The 19,348-nt window shown below is 45.5% G+C and overlaps 1 protein-coding gene and 1 long non-coding RNA gene across 3 annotated transcripts in view; one reads left to right on the top strand and one right to left on the bottom strand.

Moving 5' to 3' along the window:
- The window catches only part of UBE2G2 (ubiquitin conjugating enzyme E2 G2), a 33,758-nt gene extending 18,674 nt beyond the window's left edge, over nt 1–15,084 (bottom strand). Inside the window, 1 exon segment of one of the 2 annotated variants that reach the window (NM_001194170.2) lies at nt 14,938–15,084. In NM_001194170.2, the coding sequence (NP_001181099.1) occupies nt 14,938–14,980 (43 nt within the window). In that variant the 5' untranslated portion in view covers nt 14,981–15,084. 2 annotated transcript variants of the gene reach the window in all.
- Nucleotides 15,085–15,132: 48 nt separating this feature from the next.
- Nucleotides 15,133–17,254, top strand: LOC144339621 (uncharacterized). The gene is made up of 2 exons (XR_013414867.1): nt 15,133–15,805; nt 15,962–17,254. It is a non-coding gene; the product is annotated as an uncharacterized LOC144339621 (long non-coding RNA).
- The last annotated feature ends 2,094 nt before the right edge of the window (nt 17,255–19,348 follow it).

Here is a 19,348-nt window from a genome sequence, read left to right as displayed (position 1 = left end):
GAACAGAGCCACTGCCAGAGTCAACATGGATAGTGCTGTGGTCCAAACGCTTTTGTCCCCCCAAAATTCCTATGCTGAATCCTAATGTATGTGGTATTGGGAGGTGGGGCCTTTGGGAGGAGATTAGGTCAGGAGGGCAGAACTCTCATGAATGAAGTTAGTGCCTTTATAAGAAGAAATAAGAGAGATTTGCCTCTTGGCCATGTAAGGGCACAAGGATAAGACAGTCATCTGCAAACCAGGAAGAGAGCCCTTACCAGACTTGCCAGCCTCCAGAATTGGGAGCAATAAATGTTTGTCATTTAAGCTCCCTGGTCTTTGGTTTTTTTTTACAGCAGCCTGAACTGACTAAAACAGATGACAAATAAGCATATGAGAAAATGCTCAACATTGTGAATCATAAGAGTAATGCAAATTAAAACCACAATAAGATACAGCTCAATAGCTTCAGCATTATCCATACCTTTATTCACAACAGAATGACCAAAATTAAAGATTTTAACTGCTGGCAAGTTTAGCAAGTAGATCTCTCGTGCATCACTGATGGGAATGCAAAATGGTCTGGTTACCCTTTGGGAAAGAAGTTTGACCATTTCTACTAAAATTAACTATATATTGACCCTAAGACCCAGCAATTCTACTGGGTCTTATGTTGCCATAGACTTGTGTGTGAATGTTCGTAATAGCCCCAAACTGGGAACAACCCAAAAGTCCATTGATATGGTTTGGCTTTGTGTCCCCACCCAAATCTCATCTTGAATTGTAATCTCAAGGTGCTGAGGGAGAAACCTGGTGGGAGTTGACTGGATCATGGGGGCAATTTCCTCCATGCTGTTCTCATGATATCTAGTGGTTTTATAAGTGTTCGAAAGTACCTCCTTCACTCTTCTCTCTCTCTTGCCACCTTGTGAAGAAGGTGCTTGCTTCCCCTTCGGCTTCTGTCATGACTCTTAAGTTTCCTGAGAACTCCCTAGCCACGTGGAACTGCGAGTCAATTAAACCTCTTTCCTTTATAAATTACCCAGTCTCAGGGAAGTTCTTACAGCAGTGTGAAAACAGACGAATACAGTAAAATGGTACCAGGGTGCTGCTATAAAGACAACCTGAAAATGTGGAAACAACTTCGGAACTGGGTAGCAGGCAGAGGCTGGAACAGTTTGGAGGGCTTAGAAGAAGGAAGATGTGGGAAAGTCTGGAACTTCCTAGAGACTTGCTGAATGCTTTTGACCAAAATGCTAATAGTGACATGGACAACGAAGCCCAGGCTGAGGTGGTCTGAAAAAGAGATGAGGAACTTCTTGGGAACTGGAGCAAAAGTCACTCTTCCTATGTTTTAACAAAGAGAATGGTGAGATTTTGCCCCTGCCCTGGAGATCTGTGGAACTCTGAACTTGAGATGATCTGAAATTGGAACTTGTGTTTAAAAGGAAAGCAGGGCCGGGCGCGGTGGCTCAAGCCTGTAATCCCAGCACTTTGGGAGGCCAAGACGGGCGGATCACGAGGTCAGGAGATCGAGACCATCCTGGCTAACATGGTGAAACCCCGTCTCTACTAAAAATACAAAAAATTAGCCAGGCGTGGTGGCGGCGCCTGTAGTCCCAGCTACTCGGGAGGCTGAGGCAGGAGAATGGCGTGAACCCGGGAGGCGGAGCTTGCAGTGAGCTGAGATCCGGCCACTGCACTCCAGCCTGGGCGACACAGCGAGACTCCGTCTCAAAAAAAAAATAAAAATAAAAAATAAAATAAAAAATAAAAGGAAAGCAGGGAGTAAAAGTTTGAAAACTTTGCAGCATGACGATGCAATAAAAAAGAAACACCCAATTTCTGGAGAGAAATTCAAGGCAGCTGCAGAAATGCACATAAGAAGGAGCCAAATATTAATCGCCAAGACAATTGGGAAAATGTCTCCAGAGCATGTCAGAGATCTTGGCAGCAGCCCCTCCCATCACATGCAGGGAGGCCTAGGAGGGAAAAATGATTTTGTGGGCCAGGCCCAGCCCCGCCACTACTCTGTGCAGCCTTGGTACTTGGTGCCCTGTGTCCCAGCTTTTCCAGCTCCAGCCATGGCTAAAAGGGGCCAAGGTACAGCTCAGGCTATTGCTTCATAGGGTGCAAACCCCAAGCCTTGGCAGCGTCCACGTGGTGTTGGGCCTGTGGGTGCAAAGAATTCAATAACTGACATTTGAGAACCTTCACCTACATTTCAGAGGATGTATGGAAACGCCTGGATGTCCAGAACAGAAATCTGCTGCAGCGGCAGGGCCCTCATGGAGAACCTCTGCTAGGGCATTGAGGAAGGGAAATGTGGGGTTGGAACTCCCAGAGTCCCCACTGGAGGACAATCATCCTCCAGACCCCAGAACAGCAGATCCACCAAGAGCTTTGCACTGTGCACCTGGAAAAGCCGAAGACACTCAATGCCCACCATGAAAGTAGCCGAAGGGGGTGGGTGCAGGAGGGCTGTCCCCTACAAAGCCACAGGGGCGGAGCTGCCCAAGGTCACGAAAGCCACTCCTTGCATCAGTGTGCCCTGGATGTGAGACATGGGGTCACAAAGGAGATCATTTTGAGCTTTAAGATTTAATGACTGCCCAACTGGATTTCGGACTTGCATGGGGGTCTGCAGTCCTTTGTTTTGGCCAATTTCTTCCATTGGAAATGGGAGTATTTATCCAATGCCTGTATTTCCATTGTATCTTGAAAGTAACTAACTTGCTTTTGATTTTACAGGCTGCTAGATGGAAAGGACTTACCTTGTTGCAGATGAGACTTTGGACTTGGACTTCTGAGTTAATGATGAAATGAGTTAAGACTTGAAGGCCTTGCTGGGAAGGCAAGATTTGTTTTGAAATGGAATGGAATGGTTTTGAAACGAACATGAGATTTGGGAGGGATCGGGGGAGAAATGATATGGTTTGGCTTTGTGTCCCTACCCAAATCTCACCTTGAATTATAATCCCCAAAGTGTTGAGGGAGGAACCTAGTAGGAGGTGACTGGACCATGGGGGCAGTTTCCCTCATGCTGTTCTCATGATAGCGAGTTCTCAGGAGAACTGATGGTTCTGTAAGTGTGTGGAAAGTTCTTCCTTGGTTTGCTCTTCTCTTCTCCTGCTCTTCTCTCTCCTATCCCCTTGAGAAGAGGTCTGTTTCCCCTTCTGCCATAATTATAAATTTCCTGAGGCCCCCCAGTTATGCAGAACTGTGAGTCAACTAAACCTCTTTCCTTTATAATTACCCAGTCTCAGGTAGTATCTTTATAGCAGTATAAGAATGGGCTAATATATCCATCAACCGTATAATGAACCCACATCCTGCCATGAACAGGGCCTACACAAGGAAAAATTATTTCACTCAAAATGCCACTAACATCTGCTGAGAAGCCCTGATCCAGGGAACAGAGGTCCTGAAGAGACCCAAGCGCTGTCACAAGGGTATGCCGACACCCAGCAGTGAGAGGAGACAGAGTGGTAAGGAGGGGCCAGCAAGGCAAGTCAAAGGCAAGTGCTGGCCCCAAGGGCCAAGTGCATTAAACATTTTAGGGGCGGGTGGGAATTGAATGTGAATGAGGTCAAGTACCAAGCAGACTAAGACCTTGGATTTCACAAGACACACCCTGATGGTCTCCCTTTGTGCCTCTTCGTGTGGAATAGATCAGGAGAAATAACCACAGAACCCAATTTGCCAGGCTTCCTACACCAAGTCATCTAAAATCTAGTCCCATTCTTGTGTCTCAAGCCAAACCGCCTAATTATAAGAAAAAAATAACAGATTAAGGCAGACAGACTGTAAACTGCTAAGCAGGTGGGGTGCGGGAGAAACACAATGTCAGTGGGCAACTAAGTAGAGGCCTGGCAGCAGAATACACAAAAGTTTTACAAATCACTTTCGTGGAACTATGAAGAAGAGCTCGTACCAAAGAGAGCTGGCTTTATTCTTCATCTGGAGTTCCCCTTTGGCACTCCCCTGTGTGACACCCTCCCTTAGGGAGGGGAAAGGGTGGTCTAAAAACTGCAGCTCCAGACCTGCTCCTGGCGATGCAGGCTCTGCACAGAGACCTGCCCAGGTGTGCGCTGACCTTCCCGCCAGCTTTGTTATTCAACAGTGGCCTCTACTGGTCAATAAAGAATTGCAGCAATAAAGAATTGCAGAGTTCAGAGGCTGGAGGGAATGGTTCTGGACACTTGATTTTTTCCGTTTTGTTTTTTTTGCTTCCAAAGCATATACACGCATACACAAAATAATATACAGCTTTGTGTTAACTGATAAGAAACAAGTTCAAAAAAAGATATGAATCTTAGTATCAGGGCAATTTTCGGAGGCCATTCCTTGCCACTTAAAATAGTGGCTTAACAAATAGCCACCACACAGTGAAATATAAATTTAACCTTTGACCCAGCAATTTCATTTCTAGGAATCCATCCCACAGATAACATTGGTGAAGATAAAAGATGTATACACAGGCCATTCATTTCAGGACTATTTGTAAAAACAAAAAGAAATTAAAAAGGACTCGAGTGTCTATCAACAGAGGACCAGTCAAATTATGATACATATACCAGTGGAATACTTTGCAGGTATAAATACCTCTACATGCAAATACAGAACAAACTCCAGGACATATTACATAAAAAAAACAAGGTGGACAAAAGTGTGTGACTAGGGCCTTTAATGAGGTAATTAAAATTAATGTGGTCATTAGGGTGGACCTTAATCCAATCTGACTAATGTCCTTATAAGAAGAGATGAGGACACAGGCATACAGAACAGGGCCTCAGAAGAAACCAGCCCTGCCCTATTCCTTATCTTGGACTTCCAGCCTCCAGGACTATGAGGAAATACATTTCTGTTGTTTAAGCCATGCCCACTTTGTGGTAGAGCAGCCCTAGCAAGCATAGTGCTGAAACAACTGCACTGCCATTTACAAATAATTTACAAATAAACTTTGGCCTTTATCTCACACCATACGGAAAACTTTATTATATGGATCCCAGACCTAAATATAAGAGCTGAAACTATAAAACATCTAGAAAAAATCATAGGTGAAAATCCTACTGCCACTTGATGTTTAGCAGCTATTTCTTAAATATAACACAATAGCAAGAAATATTTTAAAAGTCAATAACTGAATTTCATTGAAATAATAAAAACCCTCTTTTTTTTTTTTGAGACGGAGTCTCGCTCTGTCACCCAGGCTGGAGTGCAGTGGCGTGATCTCGGTTCACTGCAAGCTCCGTCTCCTGGGTTCACGTCTTTCTCCTGCCTCAGCCTCCTGAGTAGCTGGGACTACAGGTGCCTCCCACCACGCTAGGCTAATTTTTTGTATTTTTAGTAGAGACGGGGGTTTCACTGTGTCAGCCACGATGGTCTTGAACTCCTGACCTCGTGATCCGCCCACCTCAGCCTCCCAAAGTGCTGGGATTACAGGCGTGAGCTACTGCGCCCAGCCAAAGAACTCATAAAACTTAAGAAAATCAATACAATTTTAAAAGGAGCAAAGACTCAAGTCGCTTCATCAAAAAAGACACATGGATGACAAACACATGAAATGATGCTCAACATCATGAGTCTTATGGAAATGCAAATCAAAACCTCAGTAAGGGCTAGGGGCGGTGGTTCACAGTGGTTCACGCCCGTAACCCCAGCACTGGGAGGCCAAGGCGAACTCCTGAGGTCAGGAGTTAGAGATCAGCCTAGCCAACACAGTGAAACCCTGTTTCTACTAAAAACACAAAAATTAGCCAGGTGTGGTGGCACGCGCCTGTAGCCCCAGCTACTTGGGAGGCTGAGGCAGGAGAATTACTTGAAGCCAGGAGGCAGATGTTGTAGTGAGCCGAGATCATGCCACTGCACTCCAGCCTGGATGACACAGCGAGACAGTATCAAAAAAAAAATAAAATAAAATAAAACCCCAGTAAGACTGCTATACACCCAATAGAATGGCTAAAATTTTTAAAACTGGATGAGCACAGTGGCTCACAGTTGTAATCCCAACACTTTGGGAGGTCAAGACGGGCAGATTGCTTGGGCCCACAAGTTCAAGACAAGCCTGGGCAACATGGTGAAACCCTATCTCTACCAAAAATACAAAAATTAGCTAAGCGAGGTGGCATGTAACTGTAATCCCAGCTTCTTGGGAGGCTGAGGTGGCAGGATTGCTTGAGCCTGGGAGGCAAAGGCTGCAGTGAGCCATGACTGCACCACTGTACTCTAGCCTGAGTGACAGAGAACCTGTCTCAAAAACAAAACAAAAAAAAAACACAACACATCTGGTCACGCCAAGTGTCAGCGAGGAGGTGGGGCAACGGGATCGCTTAATACAGATGCTAGTGAAATGTGAACCGGAGGAAAACAGTTTGGCCATTTCTTTAAAAATTAAACATACACTTATCATTATAACTCTGGTTATTTACACAGGTGAAATAAAAGCATATATCCACAGAAAGACATGTACACAAATGTTCATAGCAGGTTTATTTCTAATAGCCTAGACCTGGAAACAATCCAAATGTCCAACAGGTAAATATATAAACAAACTGTAGTCTATCCATGCAATGGACTACTACTCTGCAATAAAAAAAGAACAAAATACTGACACAGGCAACAACACAGATGAATCTCAATATAATAATGCTGAATGAAATAAGTCTGATAAAAAGAAAGTACAAAACAACCTACATGGTAAGTGAAAGTAGATGGGTCACCACCCAAGAACTGGGGCAGAAGGGAGGAAGGGAGAGATGAATTAAAAAGGGGGCAGGAGGAAACTTTTGGGGATAATAGACACATTCATCACCTTGACTGTGGTGATGGTTTCATGGGAATACACACATATCACAACTCACCAAATTGTATGCTTCAATATGTCAGTTTACTATACGTCAATAGTACCTCAAAGCTTTTTTTTTAAAGGTGGCTGGGGAAAAAATGACAGCATAAAGGCTAAAAAGATGAAGCACAAACAGGGATAAAATAATTATAGCATATATAACCAACACAAGATTAGGGGTACAAAAAGGGATGGGACTATATAAACAACTCCTACAAGTCAATAAGAAAAAGACAATTCATCTAAAATTGGTTTAAAAAACAATGAACAGACATTTCACAAAGGAAAAAACATGAATGGCCTATCTACACGAAAGGATGCTCAACTTCATTCAGAATCACAGATGTACAAATTAAAACCTCAAGATACCACATCATACTCATCAGATCGCTAAAAACGAAATACAGTACACCATCAAGGTGTTAGCAACCATGATCAGCGCTGGGAATGATCAGCTGCTGCTGAAAGCAATACATACTGGACAACCACACTGAAAAACAGTTTGGCATTACCAAGGAAAGCTGATTATGAGTGTTCTGTGACCCTGTGTTACGACCCAAATGTGTTCACCAATACACATATTCAAAAACATTCACAGCAGCATTATTTGTAAAAATTAAAAATTGGAAATAACTCAAATGTCCAACGACTGAATGGATGAATTGTGGCTTATTCACAAAATGAAATACTACTCAACAGTGAACATAAACTAAGGCCACAGTTATGCACGACTTAATGCTGTTTCAGTAGAGGATAGGCTGCATATACGAAGAGGGTCCCCTAAGATTCTAATGGAGCTGAGAGATTCTGATCACTAATGATGTGTGTTACATTTTGCCTGCAGTATTCAGTACAGTCACAGGCTGCACAGGTTTGTAGCCTAGGAGCAACAGGCTCTACCATATAGCCTAGGTGTTTAGTAGGCAGTACCATCTGGGTTTGTGTAAGTACACTCTAGGATGTTTATACAATGATGAAATCATCTAACAACACGTTTCTCACTACCCTGGCATTAAGTGACACGATCGTAAATGCTTCAACATACATGAATTTCAAAAACAAGGCTGAGCAAAAGATTTGATTCACAGAACACATATTGCATAATTCCATTTCTACTAAGTCCAAAAACAGGTAAAAGTAAACAATACTTAAGTGTTATATATAAAGAAAATAAAGACTTATACAAAATTCAGAAAGGCAGTTAAGTTTTGGTGGTGGTAGGAAGGAGCACAAAGACTTCCAAGTTGCTGCCACTGTTCCATTGAAACTGGTGCCATGGACACAGACATTCATTTTATCATTTAATCTGAACATACACCTTTTCTATACTTCTACATATACAATATTCTTCACAACAAAAGTTTTAAAACTGGGCAAGACCCTGTCTCTACAAAAATAAAGTTTTTAAAAACTAAAAAGGGGACATCATGGGGAAACACGACAGTAATAGGAAGGGACAGACTGGGTCTGGTGGTTCAGGGAGGGCTCCTCCCTGTAGCAGGGAGGGCACAAGTGATGAAACCAGCCAGGGAAGGAAAGTGTCACTGCACCCAGCCCAGGAGAGGAGCATATCAAGCCCGGAGAGTTAGGGGACAGCAATTAGGTCAGGAGGGCTGGAGGAGAGGGAGCCAAAGGAGAGCACAGGGCACTGGGAGGACTCTGGTTCTACTGCGACAAGGGTCCTGAGCACGGCAGCGTGATCACTCTCTGCCACACTGAGGGCAGAAGAAAATGTGTCAAGAGCAGGAGGTAGAGGACCCAGCTGGATTCTAGGAAAGAATCTAGGCTAGAGGTGAGAGGCGCTTGGACCAGCAGGGAGCAGTGAGCGAAGGTTGAGATGAAGTCTGAAGGAAGGATACCAGATTACACATGGCTATAAAAGAAAGTGAGGTGTTAAGGAAAGTCTAAGGATTTTAGCCCAACAACTGGAAGAACAAGGCTGCTGTAAGTGCAGGGGGGAAGGCTGTATGAACAATGACAGTGGAAAATGCAGGAACTCAGTGGAAAACGCAGGAACTCAGTTTTAGAGCTCAGTTTCATACACGTAAGTTTTGGGTTCTAATCCTATCTAATAGGAATTAAATCTTATCTAATAGGAATTAGATACTGTACTGGGTTAGTGTCCCCTGAAAATTCAGGTATACCCAGGCTCTGTGACTGTAACCTTATTTGGACCAGATTGGGTCTTTAAAGATGTAATTGAGTTAAAATGAGGTCATATCAATTAGGTGGGCCCTAAACCGAATTATTGGTGTTCTTGTAAGAGAGAATACGGGCACCAGTGCACACAGGGAGAAGATGGCCATGTGAAGATGGAGGCAGAGGATGGAATTACACTACCTCAAGCAAGAGAACACCAATAAACGCCAAGGAAGACCACCAACCACCATTAGCTGGAAGAGGCAAGTAAGGGTTCTCCCCTCGAGCCCTCAAGAGGAAGAATGACCCCATCAACACCTTTCAGATGTCTGGCCTCCAGAACTATGAAAGAATAAATTTCTGTTGTGCTAAGCTCTCTATGGGTAGCACTTTGTATGGCAGCCCACTTCTACCTAGGTCTATCTCTGACACTCCTAGGAAAGGCTGGATGATGAATAAAAACAGGACATCAAGACAAGACAGCAGTTTAGAACAATTGAGTTCTTTCCTGGCTCTCCTTTTCCCCTGTTTGTGAACCTAGGCAAAATCATCTTGTCTGTTGCTCAATTCCACAAAATCTGTAAAATTAGGGGGCCTGAACAGAATCATAGGCAAGGTCCCACCACCTCTAAATTTCTGCAGTTCTATGACTATTCCCAAATACAATAAAGTGGGCCTGAACATCTATCCAAATCTATCTAAACCCCTTCTATGTAGAGATTGATTCTGTCAAGTCCACCTTTATACTGGAATGTGCTACCTTAAAATACGTTATGAGGACAAACTAGATGTTAAGATACACAAAAAATAAACACTAAATGATACACAAAAAATAAACATTAAATTTTATCACATTATTAAGATACAGGAAAAACAAAGTCCCCTCAATAACATACCGTATTCATCTTCTGTCACTGCTGTAACACAAACTACCACAAATTTAGTGATTTAAAACAATACTCATTGATGATCTCAGAGTTTCCAAGTGTCAGAAGTCTCGACACAGCATGGGCCAGCTAGTTCTCTGCTCAGAGTCTCACCAGGGCTGCCACTCCAAGTTCATTGAGGTTGCTGACAGAATTCAGTTCCACAGGGCTGTTGGCCGGGGGTCATTCTCAGCTTCTTGAGGCCGCCCACCTTCCTCAGCTCATGGCTCCTTTCATCTTCACAGCCAGCCACAAAAGGTAGAGATCCTGTCATATGTCGAATCTCTCTGACCGCCCCCATCCTGCCTTCATTGCCTGCTTTTGAGCCTTATGTTATTGGATCCTCCAGGGTAATCCAGAATAAACTCCCTCTCTTTAAATCAGCTGATTAGTAACCTTACTTACATCTCCAAAGGCCCTCCACCGCAGTACTAGAAAGCGCTTGAATAACTAGGGCATGTGAATCTTAGGGAGGTATGTTTAGAGTTCTACCTTCCACACATAGTCCAAACTTTCATGTTAACATGTAAAAACACACAATACACTTCTGTGACAAACCTTTGGAAATTAACCATTATTTAGGTTTATTACTGCAAACTAATTGACAATTGAAATAACAGATGAAGCTTTTGTCAGGACAGTAAAAGGGAGAACATATCTTTGCTAATGCAAATATCCTTAGAAAATACAAGTTCAACAACGCAAAGACTGGCCTGAAGCAGCAGCCTGAACTTAATTTCCTATGCAGGGGTTTAATGATTTTCTTCTCAATAAAAATGAGAAAATGGCTGCTCACAGTCTAGCCTCATCCTAGAAACAGGACAAAAATAAAACTAAAACAGAGACACAAACACAAACCAGGACACCAAGAAATGGTAGGTGTTTACACATTTGACCCACCAGCCAGGTTTCCCATGAGGACACAGAAGTAACAGTTCCCCATATCCAATCCTCTGTTCTAGTATGAACGTTGTCAGAATCAAAATGGAGTCACTTTTGTCAAACCCTGACAACATGGAGGTCAAGATGAAGACAGAAAAATCAGCCAGGTGTAGCGGCACGTGCCTGTAGTCTCAGCTACTCAGGAGGATTAAGTGAGAGGATAGCTTGAGCCTAGGATGTCAAGGCTTGCAATGAGCTGTGGTTGTGCCACTGCACTCCAGCCTGGGCAACAGAGCAAGACCCTGTCTCAAAAAAAAAAAAAAAAAATTATTTGCCAAAATATGCTTAATTTTTATTGCTAAAAAATGCTAACAATCATTTGAGCCTTCAGCAGGTCATAATCTTTTTGCCGGTGCAGTCTTGCCGGGATATTGATGGCTGTTGACTGATCAGGGTGGTAGTTGCTGAAGGCAGGAGTGGCTGTGGTAGTTTCTGAAAATAAAACAATTAAGTTTGCCACAGGGACTGACTCTTTCACCAAAGATTGCTCTGTAGTCTGTGATGTTGTCTGACAGCATTTTACCCAGACTGGAACTTCACTCAATATTGGAGTCAATACCCTCAAACCTTGCCGCTGCTTTATCAACTAAGTTTATGGAATAGTCTCAATCTTTTGTTGTCATTTCAACAATGTTCACAGCATTTTCACCAGGAGTAGATCCCATCTCAAGAATCACTTCTTTGCTCATCTGTAAGACTCAACTCCCCATCTGCTCAAGTTTGATCATGAGATTGTAGCAACTGAGTGACATCTTCATGCTCCACCTCTAACTGCAGTTTCCTTGCTATTTCCACCATATCTGCAGTTGCCTCCTCCCCTTAAAGTCATCCATGAGCATTGAAATCAACTTTTTCAAAAGCCTGTTGTTGATACGGTGACCTCCCATGAATCACAGATGTTCTTAATGCCATCTAGGATAATAAATCCTTTCCAGAAGGCTTTTGATTTTCTTTGCCCAGATCCATCAAAGAAATCACCTTTCATGGCAGCTATGGCCTTATGAAATGTATTTCTTAAATAAAAGTGAAAATTGTTCCTGGATCCATGGGCTGCAGAATGGGTGTTGTGTTAGCAGGCATAAAAACATTTATCTCCTTATACATCTCCATCAGAGCTCGAGTGACCAGGTGCACTGTCAGCAATAATATTTTGAAAATAATCTGTTTTTTCCTGAGCAGTAGGTCTCAACAGTGGGCTTATATTCAGTAAACCATGTTGTACTTAGATGTGCTGTCATCCAGGCTGTTGTACCATCCCTAGAGCTCAGAGTAGATTCAGCATAATTTTTAAGGGCCCTAAGATTTTCTGAAGGATAAATGAGCACTGGCTTCAACTCAAAGTCAACTTAAAGTGACTGACATTAGCCCCTAACAAGAGTCAGCCTGTCCTTTGAAGCCAGTCACTGACTTCTCTCTAGCTGTTTAAGTTGTATATGGCATCTCCTCCTCCCAATACTGCATAAGGCTATTTTACGTACCTTGTAAATCTATCGCTTAATTTAAGAGTCACTTTCATCTTGATCTTAGCTAGATCTTCTGGAGAACTTGCTGCTTCACCTTGTGCTTTTATGTTATGGAGACAGGTTATTTACTTCAATCTCATGAACCAACCTCTACTAGCTTCCAATTTTTCTTCTGCAGCTTCCTCACTGCTCTCAGCCTTCATAAAACTGAAGAGTTAGGGCCTTGCTCTGGATTAGGCTTTGGCTTAAGGGAATGTTATGAGTGGTTTGATCTTCTATCCAAACCACTAAAACTTTCTTCACATAAGCAGTAAGGCTTTTTCACTTTATTATTCATTGTGTTCAACAGAGCAACACTTTTAATTTCCTTCAAGAACTTTTCCTTTGCATTCACAACTTGGCTAACTGGTGCAAGAGACCCAGCTTTCAGCCTGTCTTGACTTTCAACATTCTTTTCTCACTAAACCTAATCATTTCTAGTTTTTGATTTGAACTGGGTGGAGTGCAACTCTTCACTTGAACACTTCAGCCCACTGTACGGTTATTACTGGCCTATTCAATATTGTTTTGTCTCAGGGAAGAGAGAGGCCGGGAGAGAGATGGGGAAACAGCCAGTCAGTGAAGCACACACAACATTTATTAGGACGACCATCTTTTATGGGCATGGTTCGTGATGCCCCAAAATAATTACAACAGTAACATCAAAGATTACTGATCGGCCGGGCGCGGTGGCTCAAGCCTGTAATCCCAGCACTTTGGGAGGCCGAGACGGGCGGATCACGAGGTCAGGAGATCGAGACCATCCTGGCTAACCCCATGAAACCCCGTCTCTACTAAAAAAATACAAAAAACTAGCCGGGCGAGGTGGCGGGCGCCTGTAGTCCCAGCTACTCGGGAGGCTGAGGCAGGAGAATGGCATAAACCCAGGAGGCAGAGCTTGCAGTGAGCTGAGATCCGGCCACTGCACTCCAGCCTGGGTGGGTGACAGAGCGAGACTCTGTCTCAAAAAAAAAAAAAAAAAATCAAAGATTACTGATCATAGATCACCGTAATAGATTAAAATGTGACACAGAGACACGAAGTGAGCAAAAATGGTGCCAACAGACTTGCTCCCATGCAGGGTTGCTTGTAAAAAAACTTGTAAACTTGTAAAACATGCAATATCTGCGAAGTGAAACTCAATCAAGCAAAGTGCGCGGGAAAGTAAGTGTGCCTCTACGTTCTGCTTTAGCAGACACTAGGTGGCGAGCGTTATTTGAACTTTTACAGCAGGCCGCGTATCTGCTCCTGCACATTCATGGATTCGACCAACTAGGAATACAAAATACTTGAAAAAAATAACGATTTAAAAATAAAAGTAAAAAAAATCAGTATAACTATTTGCGCAGCACTTACACTGCATTAGGTACTATAAGTAAACCTTGAGATGATTTAAAAGTTATGAGAGGCTATGCATACATTAAATGCAAATACCACGCCACTTTATAGTAGAGACTTGAGCATCCGTATCTGCAGGTGGGCCTGGAACCAATCCCCTCCAGATACCAAGGAATGAATGACCATACCTGAGTGAACCTGTATTTGCAATGTTTTGGTCTGCTTAAGCCAAACATCAACTCTCACTGTGCAGTGTCACCAATACAGCTATACGAAATCAAGCTACATGTATATTCACCACTTATTTCTGTTTTATCACATTCATTAGTTCAGCCTATTTTTAACCTTCTTCCAAAATTACCCTCAATCTAATTACAAAAGCAGCGGCTAACTTTATTAAGAGTTTACACATCAGGTATTTAGCACTTCACCGGCAGTATCAACTTTAACCTTTTAAGATAAAGAAACTGCAGAGACTGCGAGAGAGGAACAAGGTCAAAGAGCTAAGGAGCTGAGAGGCCGGGTCTGAACTCGGGCCCTGCTCTTAGCCGGCTATCTTGTCTCCGCCGGCGAGTCAGGTTTCTGGCGCTTTCAACACAATGGCATTCCAAGACTTCTCGCAGCAGTTCTTCCGAGCGGGAATTCGGTGTAAAACGATGGAATGCCGAGTGCTCCTAGGTTCTCATTTCTCCCTTCGCTCTCCTCAGACATTAGAAATATCTAACGTACCGGGTAGGAAAGCACTCATGAGGTTTTCTCAACACTACCTAGGAGGAGTGACAGGTGGCACTGTTCAAAAGCCCTTTTCCTTCACTGAAGGGAAAGCCAAAATCTGACCTTTCACCTAAAGCTCCACCAACGAGTCTTTTTCCCCTTTTAACGCATACACTTTTCCCCCCTAATTCCTCAGCAGCAACTCAGGCCTTCTTCCCCAAGCTCTCACTGCACGTTCTCAAGGCTGCCAAGAAAAGAATTACTAGAAAAGAGAAAAAAGAAAGCCCGCAAAGACTCAACTGTGTGTGCTCTCAACTAACACGGCGCCGGCGCTGCCTTTACCGACGCTGGGAAGGCTTCTCCTCACTTCACGCGTGAGGGCAGGCAGCGGGCGCAGAGAGCGGCGCTCCGGGGGACCCACAGCGGGGCTCGCGGTGGAGGCCCCGCGCCCGGCTCCCCCGCCAGGCTCTCTGCCCCAGCCCCACCGGACGACGCGGGCCCGGGAGCAGGAATGCGGGACGCTGCTGACCGCCCAGATCCCCGAACTCACGTTTGTACTCGGCCATCAGCCTCTTCAGCGCCGTCCCCGCCATGGCCCCGCAACAGCTTCGCTGAGCGACCTCGCCTCAGCCGCGCGCGTCCCTCCTGCCCCGACACCGGGGGCTGCTTCCGGGTCACCGTCACGAGCCTAGGAACTCTTCCGGGGCGTGGTGCGCAGCGCGCGTGCGCAATCGCGGAAGCGCGCTGTCGGGGCGGTGGCAGTTCAACGGGCGGCAGCGGGTTCTCTCGGCTCTTGCCCCGTCCTTAGTCGCTCTGCGTGGTTGGTTCCGGTCCCGGCACAGAGGCCTCAGGGTCCTGGTCTTGTAGAGACTTCCTGAACGGTGGCGCCTGTTCTAGTGTGTGCGCTGCCTGTTCCGTGCCAGCCACGCGCTGCCGAAGGGCGGGAGGACGGAGTTTGTAGTGGGGAGGATGGAAGTTGGGGAGGGAGGGCGGAGACGAGATGGGAGGTCGCGGGGCGGTCGGGGGCTGGGAACAAGGCGCCTGAGGCACGGGTCCGCACTGAACGTTCCAGCCGCCCCCGGCCGGCCGGGTTTCAGGTTTGAAAAGGTGGGAAGGTTGGCTGTCCTGGCGCTTTTTCTCCACGTGTTGTGCGGCTCCGCTGGAGTTCGGGTCCAGCACCTTCTACTTCGAGGGAGAGAGCCGCCAGCTCCGCTGGGCAGCCTCGACACCAGGGCACCCCCGGGAGGGAGGGCGCGGCTCGGGTCCCTGCCCGAGCCCCTGGGGTGCTGAGAGACTCCCCAGCGCCCCGCGTGGGCTCCCGGCCTCTCCACAGTTGAGGATCCTGTAAGGAGCTAGCCCTTTTCCCGTAATGGCTGTACTGAGTGGGAGTGCTTTCCCGATTGACCCGCTGTGAATAGGTGAGCGATTTGAAACCACATCCTTACTTCACAGTGAGTGCTTCGTGGCTGTCCAGTGCAAGGATGTATATACACACACACCTTTGCAAAAAACGTTTGCATCTCTTGCCTGGCTGTTCGTTGCAATAACCTCTTCATTTGTCTTTTCCCTTCCAGCATTGCAGATGATCTCTGTAAAAGAAGTCTGATCACATTCACACGCTGCTCCGCCCATTTCACTCAGTAAAGCACTGCCTTGGGCCACCCCGCCGTCCTCCCAGACCCTCCCGACATCCCTCTCACTCCACTCCAGCTGCCCTGGCTTTGTTCAGAGTCCCTGACTTTTCCCACCCCGGAAACACTTTCTTCTGGCGGCTCTGGTCCCCAACTCTTCCCACTCTCTTTCAGTCTTTGCTCAAATGTTGCCTCTTCAGTGTGGCCTAGACCATCACCACCCGGCCTTCACCGCATACCTTTCTCTCTGCAACTCCTACCCAACACACCGTACTATAGAACTTACTAGCATGCTATAAATTTATTACCCTTATCTGTTGCTTCTAACCAAAACCGTGTTCCATGAGAGCCAAGGTTCTCTGCCTACTTCTGTCTTGTTTCTGGGGCAGCCTCTGTACCTGGACACCATATACTCTTAATACGGATTTGTCAAATCAAATGAAATTTAACAATGCAAACTTCACAAGTATGCATATTGTAGGAAAATTCCCTAAAATTCAGAATTTCAGTCTACCTCTATCTTTTCAAATGAACACAGTGCTTTATAAAAATGACATTGTTCTTTGAGACTGTTTCAGAGAGTAATTTGTGCAAATGCAATGTGCAAAAAGTCACAATGGAGGTGTTTCCTTCCCCATTCAAGAGCTGCTCTCTCTGTAATCAGACAGCACCCCACACCCCAAGGCGTTTCTGTCCAGTGCTACTAAAGGAAAGCAGCTCCCCTTTTCCAGTTATGGGAAATATGGGCAATAAAGCATTACTGTCAATGCCGTGATGCTCACTATAACATATGCTGGATATTTTCATAATTTTATCAATCTTTTCCAGACATCTTACTGTAGAACACTGTATGTTCTCCAATTACTATTTTTCAGAAATGTGGTTTACGGCTTCTCTCAGGATTAGCTTCGGCTTCAAGTGACAAAAGTCCAAAATATGAGTTGCTGAAATAAGATGGCAGTCTCTCCCCTCAACGGGGCTGTTACACCACCTTATCTTCAGAGAACCAGGCTCTCTGCAACATTTCTTTTCATGGTCATCGTTCAGTTCCTTGTGTGAAATTCAAGTTTAGCTGGGCATCCTGTATTTTAATCGGCTAACTCGTGCAACTCTCAACTCACTTGATCTAAGTGGCACTGGAGTCCCAGGGGTTCTGAGCAGCCAGTGTGTAATACTGCATGGCAGCACACCCTGGAGAGGCCAACTGTACAGAATAAAATTAATGCCTTCTATCTTTAGCAACTGAAGTTCTGAAATATAAAAAGGACCTCACAGCTTAACCCATGTCACACGGTGGGGCTTTCCGGTGAACATCACGCGTTTCCAGCTGGGCACTCCTGCAGCATGGCTAAGACGACAAGTTTCCTGGGAGTGGGGGTTCCTTTCGGTGCAAAAGCTGGAGAAGTTCCAGTTGGAACCCCAGGCATAGATACCAGGATAAATAGGTCCTCTCTCCTCCAGGAGCATCAATTTAACCCAAAGATTCAGTTTCTCATAATTAATGTTCTTGAAAATAGTAATCCCAACAAATCTATTTTTCCAAATGCACAATTCGCATAAATCTCAGAGAAAAGACAACCTCAAGAACATGCCTTTGCTGGGCGCCGTGGCTCACGCCTGTAATCCCAACTACTTGAGAGGCTGAGGCAGGAGGATCACTTGAGGCCAGGAGTCTGAGATCAGCTTGGGCAACTGATTTATAGTTTGGATTTGTGTCCATGCCCAAACCTTATGGTTGAATTGTAATCCCCAGTGTTGGAGGAGGGGCCTGGCAGGAGGTGACTGGGTCATGGGGGCAGATTTTCCCCTTGCTGTTGTCACGGTGAGTTCTCACAAGATCTGCTTGTTTAAAAGTGTGTGGCATCTCCCTCTGCTCTCCCTCCTGCTCCAACCATGTAAGACGTGCCTCCTTCCTCTTCTGCCATGAGTTTCCTGAGGCCTCCCTAGCCACGCTTCCTGTACAGCCTACAGAACTATGAGTCAATTAAACCTCTTTTCTTTATAAATTACCGCAGTCTCAGGCAGTTCTTCATAGTAATGTGACGATGCACTAATACAGCAATATAGTGAGACCCCCATCTCTAAAAATTTTTTAAAACATCCTGCTGGGGGCCGGGCGCGGTGGCTCAAGCCTGTAATCCCAGCACTTTGGGAGGCCGAGACGGGCGGATCACGAGGTCAGGAGATCGAGACCATCCTGGCCAACACGGTGAAACCCCGTCTCTACTAAAAAATACAAAAAACTAGCCGGCCGAGGTGGCGGACGCCTGTAGTCCCAGCTACTCGGGAGGCGGAGGCAGGAGAATGGCGTGAACCCGGGAGGCGGAGCTTGCAGTGAGCTGAGATCCGGCCACTGCACTCCAGCCTGGGTGACAGCGCGAGACTCCGTCTCAAAAAAAAAAAAAAAAAAGGCCGGGCGCGGTGGCTCAAGCCTGTAATCCCAGCACTTTGGGAGGCCGAGACGGGCGGATCACGAGGTCAGGAGATCGAGACCATCCTGGCTAACACAATGAAACCCCGTCTCCACTAAAAATACAAAAAAATTAGCCGGGCGTGGTGGCGGCGCCTGTAGTCCCAGCTACTCGGGAGGCTGAGGCAGGAGAATGGCGGGAACCCGGGAGGCGGAGCTTGCAGTGAGCCGAGATCGGGCCACTGCACTCCAGCCTGGGCGACAGAGCGAGACTCCGCCTCAAAAAAAAAAAAAAAAAAAAAAATCCTGCTGGTTCTTCTGCTGTGAGGTGTTGTGGATGGAAGTTCAAGCAGCACTGTCCTAATACATCCACATATGCTCTTGGCCATTATTCTCATCTAACCTATGTTGCCTGAGACACATCCCTTTCCTCGTGGATTTTGGCAGCCCCTTCGCCTCAGGCTGCCTAGGGAATCTGGCGGATGTCCCCGTCTCTGTATTGTGCCTTAATCCGTGCACTCTTCCTGGTGCAAATGAATCACGTATTCCATCTCCACAGATGCCCATCTTCCTTCACCTTGGGTTCACTCAACTGATGGGCTAAAACAGCTCATTTTCAACCTGAGTTTTGTTACACCATTGCATACTGGGAAATTCTTAAAGCCAAATCAATGTCAGTTCCATTTCAAAGCAGATAGGTAAGTTGTCCATGGCAGAAGGAAAGCCGACTTACATTCAAACACCAGAAAACGAGAGATGTCCTAGACTAACACCCAAGCTCATCTGCCTCTAAAATCCACCCTTTCTTTACATACGAAACCCAGGAGAGGAAGGGTAATCTGTCACAGTGATGCTGGCTCAGACAGCTGTCAGCCAGGAGGTCTCTGAGGAGAGGATACATCCCTCAGCAGGAAAAAGGC

Source organism: Macaca mulatta, chromosome 3 (assembly GCF_049350105.2).
Source record: "Macaca mulatta isolate MMU2019108-1 chromosome 3, T2T-MMU8v2.0, whole genome shotgun sequence".
NCBI classification, from domain to species: Eukaryota; Metazoa; Chordata; class Mammalia; order Primates; family Cercopithecidae; genus Macaca; species Macaca mulatta.
Note: the sequence above shows the minus strand (reverse complement) of the source record. Positions and strands in the feature narration are given on the sequence as shown.